The sequence below is a fragment of the Chelmon rostratus genome, chromosome 9 (genome assembly GCF_017976325.1).
Source record: "Chelmon rostratus isolate fCheRos1 chromosome 9, fCheRos1.pri, whole genome shotgun sequence".
NCBI lineage: Eukaryota > Metazoa > Chordata > Actinopteri > Chaetodontiformes > Chaetodontidae > Chelmon > Chelmon rostratus.
Genome location: NC_055666.1, coordinates 8,384,911 through 8,404,616, shown reverse-complemented (window position 1 = coordinate 8,404,616; position 19,706 = coordinate 8,384,911). Strand labels below are relative to the sequence as shown.

The window sequence follows — 19,706 nt, the reverse complement described above, 5'->3', positions numbered from 1 at the left end:
AAGCAGTACTGCATATATGTAGTTGTGCTTTATGGCTCCAGAAGAAGTTTAATAAGGCCTCTAGTGGTGTTGCTTCAGTGCCTGAAGACTACAAGCTGGAAAATGACAAAAATCTTGGGGTGTGGAGTCAGACAGAATTGAGCTTACCAGACCCCTGTAGCCTGCTCCTCACCTCTGCTTGAGGGTAATGCCTCCAGGCTACTTTACGTCCTTCTAGCATAACACCCCGGAATCTCCGACCGAACTGTTACCAGTTGAGTTGCACCCTCTGGTTCTGCTACGTCAAGTTCAAACTGTCCATTTCGCGTCTGATGGTAGGAGTGCAATGCTAAATCAGGACTCTCGTAAGCGTCTGCACATTATTGCATTACATTTCCATCAACATGTGTGTTTTTTAATGCTCTTAAATATGGAGCCAATGAATAACTCTGGCTGATTCAAATGCTAATGGCTTGTTTTCTTTCTATGAAATGAATTATCTGGCTTTAGTTCTATTTCACAAGCTAATTTTTTTGAATATGTTGCATCTAATCTACACATCATTTTCTAGCACTGGTTATTCAGTTTACATTGCTAATGTGTGTCTTACCAAGTTCCCTTTTGCTTTGTTTATTACATTGGTTTTGTTTGTGTTTAGTATAATATTTGACTCTCCATGTTATGTACCTAATATGTGCTGCTCTGTGGCTGTGAACGGTGACCTCTCTGTGAACTGATGTGATCGACGCTTGATGTCGAATGACATCAACGTTCCAAAGTCATGAAATAAACCAAACGTGACTTAGTTTGCTCACATTTGCTGCAGGTAGACTTGACGAAATTATGACTTTCCTAGAATATTTAAATCATTCTACTCTTGTTGTTCTGTTTCTGCACATTTACTGACATTAAAATCCTGTCAGCACACTCAGACGTTTTTGCTATAGGATGCAATGGAAGTGCAATTATCAGAATCGTAGCAAGACCAGAAAATCCTCTTGAAATGTAAATATGAACATTTAAACATTATGATTGGAACATGTTGAGGCTGACTATATATCTGGTGACATGAATTCCAATCAGCTTCTATTGCATTAGGATTCTGGCTTGCATACATAACATACTCAGCACAATGAGTGTTCCAATACGACAGAGAGACATCAGTCCAGAGATCAGCCTTGAACTGATTACTCATTTATTAGAAAGGCAAGGTAATTGGTTAATCATGTTCTCTCTTAGCTAGTTCGTGACTGGAATAGCCTTTCTCCACTCGGCCGTCTCTCAACTAGCCAGAGGAATTACTAACACCGATTTAACCCCATGACATGGGACATTAATTGTGAGTGTTCCAGGTCATGAAGTCAGGCAGGACACAGCAACCTTCACGCTTAGACTGACTCTGATGGATATTACTTGGAATGCTGTTGGAGCCCATGTTCAGCACTTACACAGGGAATGTGCGAGCCAAACTGCAAACCGCTGCAATTTGGCAACCTGGGACATCCCTAAAGCAACTATTCTTGATGAATCCTCACATTCAGAGGATTAACTCCCTCATCAGTTGCTAAATCCTCCGATAGAGCGTGCAGGGTCATGGAATTCACTTCCGAATGTTGCGTCACAACAATCTATTGTTTCAGTTCCTTTTGCTTTATGTGCCTGATGAAAGCTGGGAAATCAAAATGGGCAAAGCTAAGCCGTTGATGCAGGGAGCTCAGATTAATAAAATTGGCACGGTGGAGGTGGTCCCCGGGCAGAGGAGGGCCAGAGAGATTAGAGATTAGACTGTAATCCAGTGTGGCAGATTATCACGCTCATCCTGCTGTACCCATCACCTCTCACACCAAGAGACCACACAATCCCCTAGATTACACAGCAAAGGATGGTGAGAGGAGGCTGTGGGGAATGAAAATGATAAAAAAAAAAAAAGCATGACACGATAGGGAGGGAGACAAGTGAGAGTGATGGGAGGAGAGAAGAATGATTGATGGATAGCAATCTACGTGAAGGATGTTTGAGATATCCGCCATAAACGTAGTGCAAGATAAATAATCGCTCACATTAAAATACAATTTCCATGAAACAACTTATTAGCCATTTCCATGGCTTTTGTCTACACAACAAAGAAACCAAGCAGCAAAATGCTCTTTTTCATATTATTATCTGGAATAAATTATTTTATTCTTGACTCTACTATAAACAGAAGTAACAACATAACTGTGGGAGCATAAAGATAGCTGAGCGGAGTGATTGGAGGATAGTTATCAGTTTCTGCTTGTTTTGATATAAACTGATGACACAGTAGGGAGAGATGAAACGAGCTCGGCGAAATGATTGGAAGGTGGTAATCTGCTTGCATTCGTGTTCATGTATTTTTAGTGTTGTTGTTGTTTTTATGTCAGCTTCAATGCCATAAAGATAGGCTCTCTGTTTGATTTGTTGGCTCTACCCCGAAATCAGGATCGGGAGCAGCAGAATTCTAATCTACCTTACCAAGCAGCTTGCAGCACGGCGCTAGATACTAATTGACATGTTGTGTCATCTGCGTATGGCCACTGTCTTGTCAAGCTGTGCGTGCTGTGTTTTATGTTCTTCGTGCTATCTCGCCTGCAGTTTCCAGAGATCACCAGGAGCCCTTCTTAGTCCTCCACACATAAAAGCCTCTCTAATTAGTGCTACATTAATTGCCACTCACCCCACGATAATCAACCCCAGGCTGATGTGCATGTGTGAAAGTGCACGCACTAACGCTCCATCTTTCCTCTCTCTTTTTTGTATTTCTATATTTGACATGCATGCATATGAACATGCAGACATGCCCACACACACACGCACGCATGCACATACACACACATGTAGAAATTCCTCTGGTGCAGATGAAAGCAGTCCCAGAGAAGAAGAAGAAATTTTCTGTCAGTGGATTCCCTGCCCTTAATGAAGTGCATTGAAGTTTGAGAGTAATATTTCAGTCAAAGTGGAACGGCGGATATATTAATGATTTGAAATGATACAAACTGACATACAGTAGAGCGGCATAATGCCTCATTATAATGTGGAGATGATGAAATGTGGAGGTTGTGGAATGCCATCTGAGCCTATGCAATGATTGTATAAACCGCTGTATGAAAGGAGAGTTAGTGCTGAATTGTTTTCGCTGTATCTGATGGTGTGGTTGGAAATGGTGTGTAGATGGATGGAATGTGACACAGACAGAGAGGAGGGCTCTTAAAGAGCACATCAATATTCTAGACTGCGTGCAGAGAGAGTGGAGTGAGGCTGAGCAGTGTGTAAGAAAGTGTGCGCATATGCATGTATGTGGGGGAAAGGCGATGTGTCTGTGGGAGGGATGAGCGTGCGCATGCGCGTGCTTGTGCATGTGTGCAAATGCTGATGGACTGGTCCCTGTTACACTGGTCTCATCGATTTTCTCACGCTGGGATACAGTCTCGGGACGGAGCACACACACCCACACGCACACAGACACACACAGAGAAAGTATAGATCATTCAGTGAACCCCCTGCTCGAGCGCCTCGAGTTGAGAAAGCCTAACAGCAGCAACATTTCTGTCTGTTATTCACCCTGCATTCAAAACATCTCATCCAAATATATCTGAAGAAATTAAACATAATTTCAGGCTGCAGTCAGTATTTACAGTGTAGATGACACATTTTATGAAGAGCTGAGGGATTTGTAGTACTCACTCTTGACATTTGAGTAGTAGATTGATGTCTTAGGCTCTGACATCAAAGTCAAAAAAAAAAAATCAAAGTCAATTTTTATCTTCTTGGTAAACAGACTAGAACTTCCTCTCCGATTGAAAAAAAAAACAAAACTTTTCATTGCAGTGTGGCCAAAAGGGGTTAAACAAGGTTTCAGGGTACTTTCACTTTACCTAAGTATTTCCATTTTGTTGTTACTTGTTTCTAAACTTACTAAGATTTTACATCAAAAACACACAAGCATGGAACATGCAGCAACATTAAAATGCTATTTACACATTGATGCATCAGTGTTGACAGTCTAGCATATAGTAAAAGCTCACTCACAGGGGCTCTTTTTCTCTACTTTTATTTGTAAACTTTAAGTACATTTGGCTGATAACACTTCTGTACTTTCACTTTTCAGATTTTGAAGACTTGGCTTTTAGTTATAATAGAGTTTTTTTAAGCATAGAGTTTTCAGATAGAGACAGTAGAGGTAAAACAGAGATTTTTTACAATGCTGTATTGATACTTTTAATCTAAAAACTATGGAGTATTTCTTTGGAACAATTGTTCTCAAACTGTGGGTGGGGGTCCCAAAACAAATCTCAGAGTCAAAATAAGTATATCTGCGTTTTCTGTACCTTAGAATGAGTGCTTTATATTACAGAGAGGGTGGCTCCTGGTATTCCAGGGCTGTGTGAGTGTACTTGGATCACATTTGATTGACAGTGACAAACAACCTCACAACTGTCATCACATTCTGATTTAAATGTTGCGAAATCCTTAGTGGAAAGGTCACTTATTGGACGTTTTTCTAAGTGTGCCCCACCCACTTCAGACCACTAAGAAGAGAAACTGATAAACGCAAATACAGAAATCTTTTATGTGAATCAACCAAAATTGTTCAGACTTTGGCTTAAAATTGTACATTCATTTGTTCGAGACAAAAAAACATATGGATTTAGGTGTGAGCTCTGGTTTGCTCCTTGCAGGCCTCTTCTCAAGCTAATTTAGTAATACCTAAGAGGGGGCAATAAAAAAAACTCCACAAGTGCTTTATGATGTGTCAGATTCTTCTTCTTTTGCTGCTCCCTGTAAGGGGTTGCCACAGTGGATCATCGTATCTCGCTGGCAAACCGGGCACCGCCCAACCCGGCATGGGATTTTATGATCCGCATATTTAATTTGGCATAGGCTTTTTATGCTGGATGCCCTTCCTGATGCAATCCTCCCCATTTATCTGGGCTTGGGACTTAGGATTGCACTGGCTTTCGCATCCCCAGTGGCCTGGGGTGCAGTGTCTTGCACAAGGACAGTTTGGCATGTGGACAGGAGGCGGTGGGGATCAAACTCCCGACCCTATGATCAGTAGATGAGCTGCTCTACCCCCTCAGCCACAGCCGCCCCCATGATGTGTCAATTTATACAACGCATATTACATGTGTAACAATGTAAGCGCACTCGGAGTGTCATGGAGTGAATGAGTTTGTGAACAGGCAGACTTGCCTGTCATAGACGTAGCCTGAGGCCTAATGGTGGAAGGTGAGGACGAGAGAGTAATGGAAGGCCCTAAGGCCAAGAGCATTATCTTCTCCTGACTCTGACTGACACTCATTAGGCTGCACAGTGGAGAGAGGAGGCTGAAAGCTTATTAAGCCAACTGCTCAAAAGGCCCTTAATTGAATCCAAGTAATTATAGAGACCTTGGCCATTGTGATATTTTTATTCATCCTGCGGCAAACTCAATCTCCCTTGCATTTGGAACACTATTAATGTTGTCTGCACCAATGTGTGTGAGATCCACACACAGGCCTACGCCTCAATATCGACTAACACACGCGCACATACACTCACACAGTTCCGGTCCCCCCAGACATGTCCTGTCGCTACTGCACTTTTAGTCTGTTCTCTGCTTCATTAGAATCTGAGGGATAATAACATTAATTGCAAAGACAGTTTAGTTCCTTTGAAAATAGATTACAGGTGTAATTGTTTTACCTGAATAACCCGTAGGCAAGAGAAATTAATTAGACCTTGTGTCCCAAGTCCTAATGTAGCTCATCTCTTTCGCTGGCCTGCCCGCACACACTAGACACACAAAACACTCAAAGACGGGCAACAGACAGACAGACGAATGGGCAGGCAAGCGCACACTGACTTTCAGAAACACATTTTAGTAGAGGGGTGAAGGATGGAGACGTTAGCTAGTCATTAGAAATGGGAGAAGCTAAGAGTTCAAATCTAAAAGCATCCTAATTTAGATGTCCTGCAGCATTGGAACCTTTCAAGGGCTAATTTCAGGGAAAATCTTGCAACGTGTACATGCGCTAGCCTATTGTGGGTACGTCTTGTCAATGGGGGCATTAGCCGTGTTATGTGCACACCGTGCCGCACTGCCAGTGTAATTGGCTGAGGCAGCATCATTATTATACTGTACAGTGTGTTGGTTCTAAGCAGACCTGCCCACTAACCCTTTATCATTTCCATCAAGGGCAGGCATGAATAAGCTATATGACACTTTCATCGGCCCTTTAAACAAGCTCAACATTTTGAAATAAACCGTAATACATTTTTTGCTTACAACTCGCTTCTGCTGCCAACTAATGATGAAAAGCACAAGAGGAAATTTATGCGATGCCATTTATTTTTATTTTTATTCGAAGTTGCTAATAGCAAGTGTGAATTTCAAGCTGCTTTTCACTTATTAAAGCCACAGGATAGCAGGGTGTGAAGGAATTTTACCTCCCTGCTTGCATATTGGCTTGTTTAAACTTGTATTCCTTTTGCCTGCCAAGTAGGAATAAAAAGAGATTTGCTGTTTTGAAAGATATTTTCAAAGACTGGTCTCAGGTTTTGTGCTGAGGTACATGGGGCTACAGTGCTGGTGGAACACATTGATTGACAGCAGTAATCTGAGCAGCTGGGGAGGCCTGGAGGAGCCCCAGTCACCATGCAATCCGTCAGGTTTCTGTGGGACTCCCAAAATGCCTCAATCCTTCCCTCTTTTTGCTGGAGCTGTACTATTATTCTCTTCTGCTGAGACAGAAGGAGCGAGACATGCAAGGAGGGTTTTCTTCTTTCTTGCATCAGCAGCTCTAACTTGACACCGCCACCTCATCTTTGGATATGGTCTTCTCGTCCTCGTCCTCCTCCCCCTTCTCTCCCATCCTCGCGGCTGACCTGAGTCCCGCTTTCTGTCCCTGTGTTGCGTCAGAGTTGGAGAGGCGCTATACAGTAATTAGCATCAGAAGGACCTGCCTGCTCATCTGCCCGCCAGCCTGCCAGTCAGCCTGCTCGCCGGCCCGCCTGTCTGCCTGCCAGTCCTCTGCCAACTGCCATGCCCTATTCATGTCCTATTCATCTGTTGTTGAATAAAAGGCTGCTTTCCTCGGGACACCCATCCCTCTGCTGGCCTTTATTTTTTTGTGACGAGGCACAGGAGTAAGGATTAGCATTAATAGGAATAGACTGCTGAGGTAGACTCAGCAGGAATGCATGAATGCATACCTTAGTTCTGCCAAGCTGCTTTTATTCTGTTTGGTAGAGATTTTAGAACAGGGACAATTTATTGTTCATATGGCACGTCTGTCTCTTTTTCCCATTCATTATAAACCTTTTTGAACTCTTTTTATTCTCATCCCCGTCACATGTTTCTTTCTCTTTGTCTTTCCTCCTCTTCGTCCAGCCCCCAGCTCCCTTGTCACAGCTCAGTCAAGTTTAATCAATTAACCAATTGATCAATTTTTTTTCAACCCTGTAGTCCATTGAAGAAGATAAAGGACATAAAAGATAAAAAGGAAAACCCTATCCTTTTGCATTAGTATGATTTTTGACACGTGGGTCATAAAAGTAAGAATTTTGGTTAGAAAGAAACAGAAATGAGAGACTATAGCAAACTGACATGCTTATAATGACCACGCTAACATGCTGTTGTTTATCAGGTCCATGTTCAGTGTCTTTCTAATGCTTTTTAGCATGAACATGTTTGAATGGATGAAATAAGGTCTTGAACTGGTGCTATTGATGAGGAGATTCAGAAAGCAGCAGATTCAGAGTCAAGCAAATAGCAGAGCTGGCTTCACTTGGCTGTTCAGTAAAAGTTTGGATGACTGAATTCCTTCATTCAACTTTTTAACAAATCCCAAAACTCCAGTCAACCCCAGTAAATGTGCGTCCCAAATTTCGTGACAGTCAATATTATATATGTGTCACTGAACACCGCAAATGTCATCCTCACTTGAGTCCTAGATGAAGATTCAGATAGATCACCAAAGCCATTCTCTAGGCACCATGAATGTCTATGCAGAATTCCGTTGCAGTCCATCCAGTAGTTGTTGAGAAATTTCAGTCTGAACCAAAGTGGTGGACCAACCAACCAACAGAACAGCAGACCAACATTTCCATCCCTATAGCCAATCCGCTAGCATGGCTAAAAAGAATCAGTGTCAGTAGAAACAGGAGCTACTCACAGGCCTGCACCCTCTACCTCCCTATGTGTGTGACAGTACATGTGATATATTCAGGCTGGCCTGTGGGTGGGCATGGTGTCACCATAATGGAGTGGTAAAGCTGCAGGCATTATGGATTGAGAGCGAGCGGCCTCATCCATGAATCTGCCCCTAACTGTTCTTCTGCCTTTGTGGCCGTAACGATCGGCTGGCTCCCTTCTGTCACCGTATTTCCTCCATCTTAGTTTAGAAGCAGAGATATATCTCTCCATAAAGGCCGACACAAAGAGGGCTGGAGAGCCTCGCCTGCTCCCCTACACAAAAGATTCAGGCCTGCTGCTTGATAAAGGCTTATGGAGAGGAGAGGAGCTGATGGCCAGGGGACTGTTGGAAAGACCTATTCTCTTCACACACAAAAACACGCTCTCACTCAAGACACTATCTTTGTGCCGTGACGCTGTTTGTGAATGCGTGCGTGCACGTGTGCGTGCCCCTGCCCTCCTCGCTTTCTCTCATCCACCTCTGTCTCTTTCCTTTCACATGCATGCTAACACATACGCACACACTCTTTCTTCCTTGTTAGAAGATGCTAATATAGCACATGACAAAGCCCCAGTAGACAGCTCTCAGACAAAACACTTCCTCACTAAAGCAGTTCATCTTTATGCAGAGCCTATCCAAAGGATTGCCAGAGCAAGGTGAAAAGCAGGATTTTCACCAGCGTTCAGTCATTCCCAATGTCTATTCAGTCTCACTTCATTAGTACGCCCGCTGATCACGCTGATGTTTGAGGACATCAGGTTGGTTATTAATTGCTCCCTCTGATACTGAATAGAAGTCCCTGTCTACCTTGACAAATCTGCAGCGTGCGACTTAACAGTATCACCTGTCTGTGGTTTTTATCTGCAGAGAAGTGGATGCGAGGCCGGGCCATCGACCGTGGTGAGGTCGACATTGGAACCCAGCAGAGCCAGGCAATCCCGCCGGGACTTTTTTGGAGGTTTCATATGACTGTGCACCATCCGACCTACATCAAGTTCAACCTGTCCCTCACGCACAACGCTCTGCTGGGGGTCTACGGACGCAGGAACATACCGCCTACACACACTCAGGTAATGGAAGCCCCTTTTGTAGCGTGCTGTTCACCCAGATGGGTTTATTTGTACCACAGTTCCACATCCATCCATCTGATCTGTCTCCAGTTCAGTAGTAACATAAGTTCAATATGTTGCCTTCAAAATTGGCCAAAAATGACCATGGTTCAAACCATTTGAATATGTTTTTCTACATTATGTGCATAAGAGGAAAAAACAATACAATGAGAGACAACCACATTATTTAAACACAGACATGTCAAAAGATCTACATACCTACACATTACAAAATAAACAATTTAAATAATGTCCTGTACCGAGTTGTTGAGTTATTCGCTTGTATCAGCTTGACCTACATTTCATTTTCAGTCAATGAAAGTGACGTGGTGGTCCATGTATCCCGGAAGATTTCAGTGTCCCAGACAAACAGCAGAAATTCCAGTCAAATTTTATCTGTGATAGTGGACCCTTGTGTCCAAGTGACTAATGGGGACAACATTTTTTAAAATTGGTCTTAGTATTGAGTAGAGCGCTGTAGCCGGTGTCGTGCCAAAAAGTGATCATTTGCAAAAAAATTATTTCGATCGGCCAGTTAATACGTCTACAGCTGATTTTAACAGTCCTAACATGCAAACATACATAAGTTAATGTCTGTAGTAATAGCAAAGGTATATCTTTGTGAAACTTTAATGTTTTTTGTAATCAGATGTAAGAGTTAGAACATTATGATCGTCTCTGGTGTTGTCACGCGTCTGTCTGTAAGCTTTTAACCAGATGTTAACTGTATGTATCATAATTAAGAAAGTAGACCAAAAAATACTGAGTTGGCCAGTGGCAAGGATGCATTCAGTATAGTAAGTTCAGTTAAGATTTGATCCTACATGTAGTGTATATATGCCTGCTTGGAAGATCAGGAGTTGATCACTCATTTTAAATGTCAGTAAAGCCAGTCACACAACATATGTGTCAATAAACTGAATTCTGCATGTTTTTTTTTAGATTCATTTGCAAGCAATATATATTTGATCAGCAACTCAGTGCATCAGAGCAGAAATTGCTCTCTGCTTTTTCAAGAGGTAGCATTTATGAGCCACGAACAAATCACTTTTAGTACTTGTTCTGACAACAGACAACAGTTAATACGTAAGTGAGACCATTGAAATTGTGAGTTCAGGTGTGTTAAAACACAGTGTAGCAGATGATGAAAAACGAACATTTTACTTGCTGAGACTCTGCAAAGTAATCAGGCTTTTTCTGTCATGCTCCTGCTAGATGTTGACTGTCATGCAAAATTTTGTTGTTTATTAACTAAAAGAAGAAAAAGAAGGAGAGATTTTGCCGTTTTCCCCATGTGGACAGAGATCTTCACAAAAACAACTTCAGAAGGTGGATGCATGCCATTTTCCCAAGGAAACAGCAATTTCTGATTTATTCAGTGTAGAACAGCATTATGCCATGCAAGAAGCACGTCTACAGACAAAAATACAACACACACTGACTCATCTGCTTTTTAACATCTGTGCGCCCCTGCTCTCGCCTGCATGAAGAGGTCTAATTAGCTGTTTTTGACACTAGTGTGACACACAGCCCTCAGGGGGAATAAGACTCAGCGAGCGCTTGCTAGTTCAAGAAGGTTTAACGATGGCAAAGGAGGGGAGGGAGAGACGGTGGTGGTGGGGAGCAAGGGTGAGAGAGAAGCACAGCAAGGTTTAGACAAATGAAACAATAGTCTGTTCCATTTGAAAACCCGGGTGGTAAAGTCTGCCCATGCTATTAGCAGCATGTCAAGTTGTTGAACTGCTGCTGTGGAACATGTCTGGTTGAGGACTGAGCTGTCATGTATGACGATTTCCCCCTTTTTTCCTTTCCATTCCTGTTTCACAATTCGCATCTGATATCCACATCTAATGCTGTTTCCCAACTTCTTTTATGCAGGCAGCTTTCCAATAGCATTCAATTGTCAGTTTCTTAAAGCTCAGCCAACAACAGTCACACACCACCACACAAGATTTGGCTTGCAAATTTCCGTTGTATTCATGCAGGTTTTGTGAATTCCCGTCTTGCTCGTCCCAATTCGATGACACTGTCGTTGTCTGATTGTGTCCAGTTCGACTTTGTGAAACTGTTGGATGGGAAGGCGCTGCCCAGGTCCTTGACTGATCCCGTCTCGACCGCCAAAGCTCCCAAAGGCCTGCTGCTGAGCGGCCTCCAAGAAACAGGTTTCATCGAGTACATGGACCCTGGCACCTGGCACCTCGCCCTCTACAACGACGGACGCAACCTGGAGCAAGTGTTACTCCACAGCACTCCCATAGGTGAGGAGAGTAATGAAAGTGGTAGCTTTTCTTCCCTGTCTCGAGTTAGCATGAATATTTGTTCTCCTTCTATAGTTATAAAATTCTATTATTTGTGCATCTCACTGTTGGCCCTTTCTCCTCTTTTGTCTGTTGACACGCAAGAAAACACAAAGATATGGCTGAGAGTGTTTGAAACTCATTGACATTTGAAGGGAACTTTTCCTGCTATAAGAGTGAGTGTGGCATGGCAGGGGACAGCTGTGAGAGAGGGGAGGACAGCTCTCTTGTTATGGCAGGGCTTGCTAACTGCAGCTCATTGATATGACACACACGGATGGCAGTGTAAATTGAAGGATGTGAATAATGCAGGAGTGCGTGGCTGAATATAGACAAGTGGATAATTACCAGGGCAGTTTCTTCACTCCCACTTTGTCCAGTGCTCCTTAAGAGAATACAGTGTTGAAATAACAAAAAAAAAAAAGTGTTGGGAAATGTAGTAGCACAGTAACATCAGGGGGGTACTTGATAATTTATACATGCCAGACAGGTAATATGGCAATTACAAAGCATGCAATATGTGATGAACAGATATAATGAGAAGCACTCCATGAAACAGACTTCATTTGGGGATTTTTGTCCCGCTGATCTTTAACTGGCCATGCATTATTTAGTTTTAAAGTTATTCAGTAAATGATCAGTAAGAGTGCACCAAGCTTTCTCTATGCTAAATATGTGTATCAGCGACCTCTTCAAAGCCCAAGTTGTAAGCCAATCATTAAACAGCTCCATAGCACCAAAACATTGTGCTGAAGACATCTTTCATCGTCATATTGACAGAGTTTTTTATACAATGACTGACAGCATGCGACAGCTAAACACAGATTTTATTTCAGAGCTGTCAAACATTTGTTGACTCGTGTGCTGTCTGTAAATTCTGGAATATACCAGACCTATTTTGAGGCACATATTTTGTGCTGAACATGAAACAGCAGCATTTACAAAGAGTTAACTTTCCTTTTCCTCTTTGATGATCTAAACAAATGTAGACACAACAGATGGGCTCAGAATAGCAGCATTTAGTCCATTTTGGTTTTTCCAATGATTAATCATGTGATTCGGCATGAAAGAGGAAAATAATATTAATGGATTGGTGTCAGAGTTCATTTCACTGCCCATTTACCCCTACAACGAGGGTTACAAACACACACTGCATTGTTTTGCAGGCAGAAAACCAAAACCAGTGAGCTACAGTACAATAAATTCTAATAAGAGGCACAGTAGGCTGAAGCCCAGAGTGGATGAGGGAGAAATGAGATGATCTCTGTCGGGAAATCGAGCTTTTCTGCGGCAAATAGTAACTGGATACAACAAAGAAACAGAGTATAAATAAGAGAAAGACCGTCGTAAAAATAAATACATAAAATAAAATAGAATCAATACAGTGTTTGAGTAGGGAAATGTGAGGAGATGAAGAATATGAAAGCAATACGTCAAATGATGCAGATGTACAAAGCTATGCTTGTACATCTGTAGGGGGCATAGTATATGTGTTTAAACATGCCTGCAGTAGTAATGAGATGACCGTATGAGACAGAAAACGCTCATAGGTAGTAACTGCAATCATCACAATCTTGACAAAGGTGAAAGAAAGTTTGACTTTGGTCAGCACACACACACACACACATACAGACTTGTGGACTTAGACATAGACTTACATTCGTTTTCTGAAGATGTACTCTAACCACTACTTGCCCCCCCTCCACACACACACACACACACAGCATTCAGTTACATGTTAACGGTGCTGCTGCTGAGTAGGACAGAAAATTGTCGGCACAAATGCTGATATATAGTATGCTGTAATATATGCTGATATGTGTATACACCATACAGTCATTTTCAGTGATTCTGCCTCTAATGTTTAAACAGGTCACACATAGACAAACAACTCAAAATGAGAGAACACCTGCTGATTTTAACATAGGCACCATTATGTGGATTCACATTGAACATATTTTCATGATTTTGGCCAGAAAAAAACAGCAGCACTCTCCTGTTATTGACATTTCCATGTGACCCACGAAAGCTCCAGCCAAATGATTTCTGCCATTTAGCCACCTCCATTCCTAACCCACCTTCTTCACTTCTGTTCAACCTGTACCAAGGCAGGGAGTGGTGCTTTCTGCAGGGCTATTAATTATGCAGAATTGCTGTACTCGAATATTATATCTTTTACACAATGGCCAGCAAAGCATGAGGGAAAAGTTTCCTGTAGATTACTTGAACTTTTAACAAACTAGATGATAAACAAAAAAAAAAAAAAGTGGTTAGCGGCTGAATACTTCTAGTTAGCTGAGCAGCCATTTCATTTTTTCATAAATTCATAAAGCCTAAGGGTCATAAAGCATAGCTGAAACTTTACAGGCTCATAAAGTACAATTGGTATGCGTATTTGACCAATCAGATCACTTGGCTGGAAGCACCTATTTTATAATAGCATTTAACTGCAATAACTTATGGCATGAGTGATTTCTAACTGGAAAGGGTTTAGTCGGTGGAAAGAACAGAGTGGGGACCTCACACACACACACACACACACTCTCTCTCTCTCTCTTTCTCTCTCTCTCTATTTATATATATACTTATATATACAGTACACACATATATATGTACATATATATATATACACACACATATATACAGTGTAACAAATAAAGACACGGCTCACCCTACATTACCTGTTAATTGCCTGGAGATTTTTATAGTTGAGACATTGACCTGAAAGATTCGGTGCTTATATCAGTGTGACAGCCCTGCACCTTACAGCCTCATGAGGCTTTCTGACGGATCACTACTCTCCTCTGGATTAAAAAGAACTTCGTGACCTTGCAGATGAGTTTTTGTTCATTGCATGTGTCAGGTGCCACATACAATATTGGAATGTGAGGCTTTTTTTTTATTTTTTAAGAGAGCGACACAGAGACACATGCAGAGAACGGTTTGTGAATCCTCCTAACTGTGTGGGAGAAAAGATGATTGCCACTCCTTCTCTCCATCAGTGTGACGATGACAGGTGATGGAGGTGAAAATGACTTTGGTTTCTGTAGTGATGCGCTGCTGTGGAGGATAACGCTGTGCTGTCGGCTACTGGCAGGGCCTGTCTCATTAGCATGTGTCACACGTGCCTCAAGGCGGGTGTCACATAATAACTTTGCGTGCATGTGTTTGTAAATGTGTGCGTGTGTGTGAATGTGCGCGTGTGTGTGTGAGCAAGCCATGCCACTGAAGGATTTGTCATCCATGCTCCCTGAACACAGCGAGCCAGGGGACTGCAGCGGTTTGACTCCGGAGTCGATGCCCGTTCAGAGGAGCCGAGCAGGACGGCGCAGGGTCAAATAAAGGATGACATCCTCGACACCCATTTTAATTACTCTATCTAGCTGAGATAGACCTCGCCTGGCACACGGCAACCAGCAGCACAGTTCAGATCTCTAACTCTGCCTGCCTCCGGGTACTTCTCCACCAGAATCTTCCATCTCGAGGAGAGCTGGCAGAGCTCAGCGGGCTTATATAATGCCCTAAAAGCATAGAAGTGCTCTCCCTCTTTATCTATGTTTGCCATGCTGTCTGTTCCCGTAGAATGAGATCTGACATGATGGACATATCAATGGGAGTAAAGGAGAACGCTAAAAGAAGGCAAGCTAATTGAAGTCCGATGGAGGAATATGATGAAACCCATAAAGCCTACAGGAGGATATGATGAAACACACGTATTCAGATGAGACAAAGCACTTGTAGGAACAGGCATCACATTGATCTTCGCCGTGCAGAGAGCGTAGCTACTGTAGCGACGCAGCATCACCCATTCCCCACTAACTTGTGCACTCACAATGTCAGATTTTATGTTGTTCACTCTTGTTCCAAACTGTGCCCTTGTAAACAGTTTGTTGATTAAGCCTTAATGTTTGTAAATTTGCATGCAGTGTGTTTCCAACCTGTAATGCAGTATAATGTGCTTAGTGCTACTGAGTGTAAGTGAGTGCTTGGCCATTCCCCAGAGAGTGATAGCAGCTGGATCAGACTAATCTAATATAGCCCCTGAGTCTGGGGAGCCATCCATTGCTTATCAGATCTCTCATTCAATAACAGAGAGCTATGCCAGCTTATGGAGTTACATGTGGAATATTTTCAAGTTTTGTTTTTTTTTTCTCTCTCTGCCTTTTATGTCTGAATTTGTGATTGTGTGTGTGTGTGTGTGTGTGTGTGTGTGAATGTTTGTGTATGTGTGTGGTTGTGCAGACTCGATGGATGGTTGCTCCACTGACTGTAATGGAAACGGAGAGTGCGTGGCTGGACACTGCCACTGCTTCGCTGGATTCTTGGGTCCTGACTGTGCCAAAGGTAAGAGAAATCTGATAAATGATAAGGCTGCTATTGTTTTAGATTTTGCCTCCTGGCTACACAGCCCATGAAAACACCAAAACCAACAGTTTCTTACAATGTCTCTCAATACTTTCTGACCTCCCTAGTCTGTCTGTGACACTCAGCCCCAAGCTCATTCACTTGTACTGTCATTTTTTCTAAAACGTATATACATACTTACTGTATAGTTTCACTTAAAAAAACAAGGCTGACTAATTTTCAATTTCAAACAAATTTTAGGAGTTTTAGCAAATGTTTCTGACCCTTTGGTCCACTGCCAGTTATTTACAGCACCAGCACCATAGATTCTCAAATAATGGTGAGAGCTTTATCTTAGCTGCAGAGAGAATAAGGGCTTTATTTTAAACTGACCAATGCGTAACTTCATTTCTTGTTTCCCCTGTTTCATGATTGTATTTTGCCACCTCCCTGTTTTCTGATGTGCTCCCTTTTAATTTGCTGTTGATGCTTTTTTCCATTAGACCTGGTCTTGATAAATTTGGTATAATGTGCATTACCTCAGCACCAATTCCATTAACACACCAAAACAGTCAGGTATACTCACAACGCTAATTCTTTCTCTATTTCCTGTCGCTTCCATTCTGCTGTTTTTCAAGCGCCGTCAATAAAACTTCCTACACATATGTTTTTTTGCTTGAAAAGCATTTTAGAGACTCAAAAGGCAAACTCCTTGCGCCCCAGCAGCTTTTCAGTACATGAAAATTGTGTGCGAGACCAACTTAATTAGTGAATGACAGTACTCTTTCTTTAAAAAAAAACTCAGAAAAAGAGCAGCTGATTAAATATACAAAGGCATGTGAGACATATAGAATGGAAACACTACAAAGACAATATATTTAATGCTCGATCTCATCAATTTCATTGATTTTTGTAGATATTTGCTTATTCTGAACTTGATGCAGCAACACATTTCAAACAAGTTGGGACAGGAGCAACAAAAGACTCAAAAAAACACCTGTTTGGATCATTCCACAGGTAAACAGGTTGATTGGTAACAGGTGATAGTATCATGATTGGGTATGAAAGGAGCATCCTGGAAAGGCTCCTTCGTTCACAAGCAATGGAGCGAGGTTCACCACTTTGTGAACACATTATATTGTATAACGGATGTTACTACATGGGGAAACCATTGCCTGTAAACACAGTCTGTTTGCAAATGCTTGCATTCTGCTTTATTTTCTCCTTTACACAGCGTCCCAACTTTTTTGAAATTGTGAATGTATATCATGCTGATTATATCATATAAGCTAATAGAGTGCACGTAATGTATTTCAGTGTTTTTACCCGCCCTGTGGCCATGCCCCTGGCTATTCTTTAAGACTACACTGTTATTTCAATACCATCTTATTTCAGAGAATTTACAGCATGTAGGATTGACTAAAAATAAACTAGTGTCCATGTTTGTCATAATGAAGGAACATGTCAGCCAGTGCAACAGTGTGTCTCACTGACGTTTTAAACAGTTTTTAGACAATAGTGGAGTGGGCACAGAGGAATAAGCTAAATTGGACTTTTCATAGGATTTGTTGACAGTAAGAAAAATATAGCATCACCACCCTTTAACTGCGACCTCTCCATATCATCTTCACAGCTCTACCTGTCTCTTTTACTCTTCTGCCTCTCTGTCATTTATTTCTCTCTCTGTCTCTCGAGCTCTCCTCTTCATTTCTCCCTGCCTCTGTTCCTCATTCTCTCTCTCCCTCTGTCCTTCTTTGTAAAATTACTGTAGTTGTATCTGTCTCATTGTGTAGAAACAGCTGATATGATATCACATCCTATGATTTATTTACGCTCATCATTTATTCATTCGTTCCTCTCATCTTTGCTCATTTGCTCGTGTTATAATATTCTCTGTTTGAAAAGTTAGACAGCAAGTTTTGGCAAGAGTTGTAAAAAGTGAAGTGTGAATTTATTACTGTGGGGTGCAGAGTGTTAGATTTAACAAAGGATCAAACAAACACATAACACATGCCCGCACGCATGAATGCACAGAGCCTTCATTGCAAATTATCCCAGAAAAAAAGACGTTGGTTCTGGATCGTCTTTCTAATCCATTTGAAGTTTGGAGCTGCCATACCTCCTCCAGCTGCAAAGAGGAAGGGGGGGTGTAACTGTCAGTGCGTCATGAGGCACTCACTGACTTTATTCTACCTGGCTGTCATTACATTAGCCACACAGCTCTCCATCTCTGCATGGAGATAGGTCTGCTTTCCACCCTCATTCTATAAACCCCTAATGCTCTCTTTCCTAATCTTCCGTTTTCACGATTGTTTTCACGGCCTGTTCAGAGCCAGTGAGGTGACGTTGGGGGGATTTTCTACAATTCCTGGGTTGCCGTGGTAGCCGGGCTCAGGTGGTGCTTGAGTAAATTGAAACAGCGTGAGGGATAAGCTGGAGTGTGTGTGTGTGTATACACTTGCGTATGAGCGTGTGTGTGTGTGTGTGTGTGTGTGAGAGCGAGAGAGAGGGAGGGAGAGAGAGGGAGAAAGGGGCTGCTTGAGGATTTGCTGAATCCGCGCACTAGCTGAGATAAGAGAGCGTAGCCCCACTCACGGTAGGTTACTGCGGTCTCCCAGCTAATATACTGCAGCATTGCGTGTGTGTGTGTGAGTGTGTGTATACCACTGAGTATGTGGGTGTAATCTGTGTTTGCCCTGTTGCAGATTCATGCCCCGTGTTGTGCAGCGGTAACGGCGTGTATGAGAAAGGAAGGTGTGTGTGCCTGGCAGGGTGGAAGGGGGCGGAGTGTAACGTGGAGGAAGGTCAGTGTATCGACCCCACCTGCTCTAACCACGGCTCCTGCATCCAGGGAATCTGCATATGTAGTCCAGCCTACAAGGGGGTTAACTGTGAACAAGGTAAGACGTTTCATGCTCTCAAAAGAAGATACACACCTCATAATGTCACATCTGCGCAACGAGCATTTTAATCAAGTGAAATCAGTCAAGTCAATTTTAATTCATGTTGCCCAAAATCACAAATTTGCCTTGAAGGTCTTTGCAATCAGTACAGCATATTACATCCTTTATCTTTAGATTATCAACCCATTTAACTCTTCCCCCTCCCATACCCCCCCAAAAAAAAAGCTTTGACGGGGAGAACATCATCATTTCGAGTTTCTAGCCAGCAACTCCGCCTACGTCAGCCTAGTTTCCAGCTGCAGCAGGCAGCTGTTTCCAGCCTGCCCAGCACCAAATGCCAGGGAGACAAAGCTCAAAGCGACTAGCTCGTTAACATAATGGAACATTTAGCTCCTAAAGAGATAGATATAGACCTCAGGAGTTGGTGGAGAACAAAGTGGAGCTAAAAGAAGAATGAATATTAGACTTACATTCATCAGGTAGACAGAAGCGGGACTCATAATGAATGCTCATGTTGCTTTGTGTCTGCTGGATGTGTTGATAAGCAATTGTTTGTTTTAAGTTTTAATACGTCAGTGTTGTGTTTTCTGCTTGTTCAATTGTTCCCAATTGGAGAATAATCAGCTAGTGCATATTTAGTAATGAATTTAAACTTTGAACCTAATTGATGTGAGTTACATCAGTTGGCTTCAAATAAATTTGATATAGACAGACTGTACCTCTTTTTCTTCTCAGTGTCATAATTTGACAGTGCCGGTGTCCAATTGAAATGCACATAAATCATACATACTGCTGGAATCTGCAGAGCTTCCTCTTTTCAGTGATAGCACAAAATGTGCATCAAGGATAAATGTCGATGTATCCACCAAGAAATCAAAT

The 19,706-nt window shown here is 42.2% G+C and overlaps 1 protein-coding gene across 1 annotated transcript in view; it reads left to right on the top strand.

Moving 5' to 3' along the window:
• tenm1 (teneurin transmembrane protein 1) overlaps positions 1-19,706 on the top strand; it is a 166,022-nt gene that overhangs the window by 79,599 nt on the left and 66,717 nt on the right. The window contains exons 7-10 of the mRNA XM_041943515.1: positions 9,042-9,244; positions 11,334-11,541; positions 15,823-15,924; positions 18,630-18,824. Of these exons, the coding sequence (XP_041799449.1) occupies positions 9,042-9,244; positions 11,334-11,541; positions 15,823-15,924; positions 18,630-18,824 (708 nt within the window). The remainder of the gene's footprint in view (positions 1-9,041; positions 9,245-11,333; positions 11,542-15,822; positions 15,925-18,629; positions 18,825-19,706) is intronic.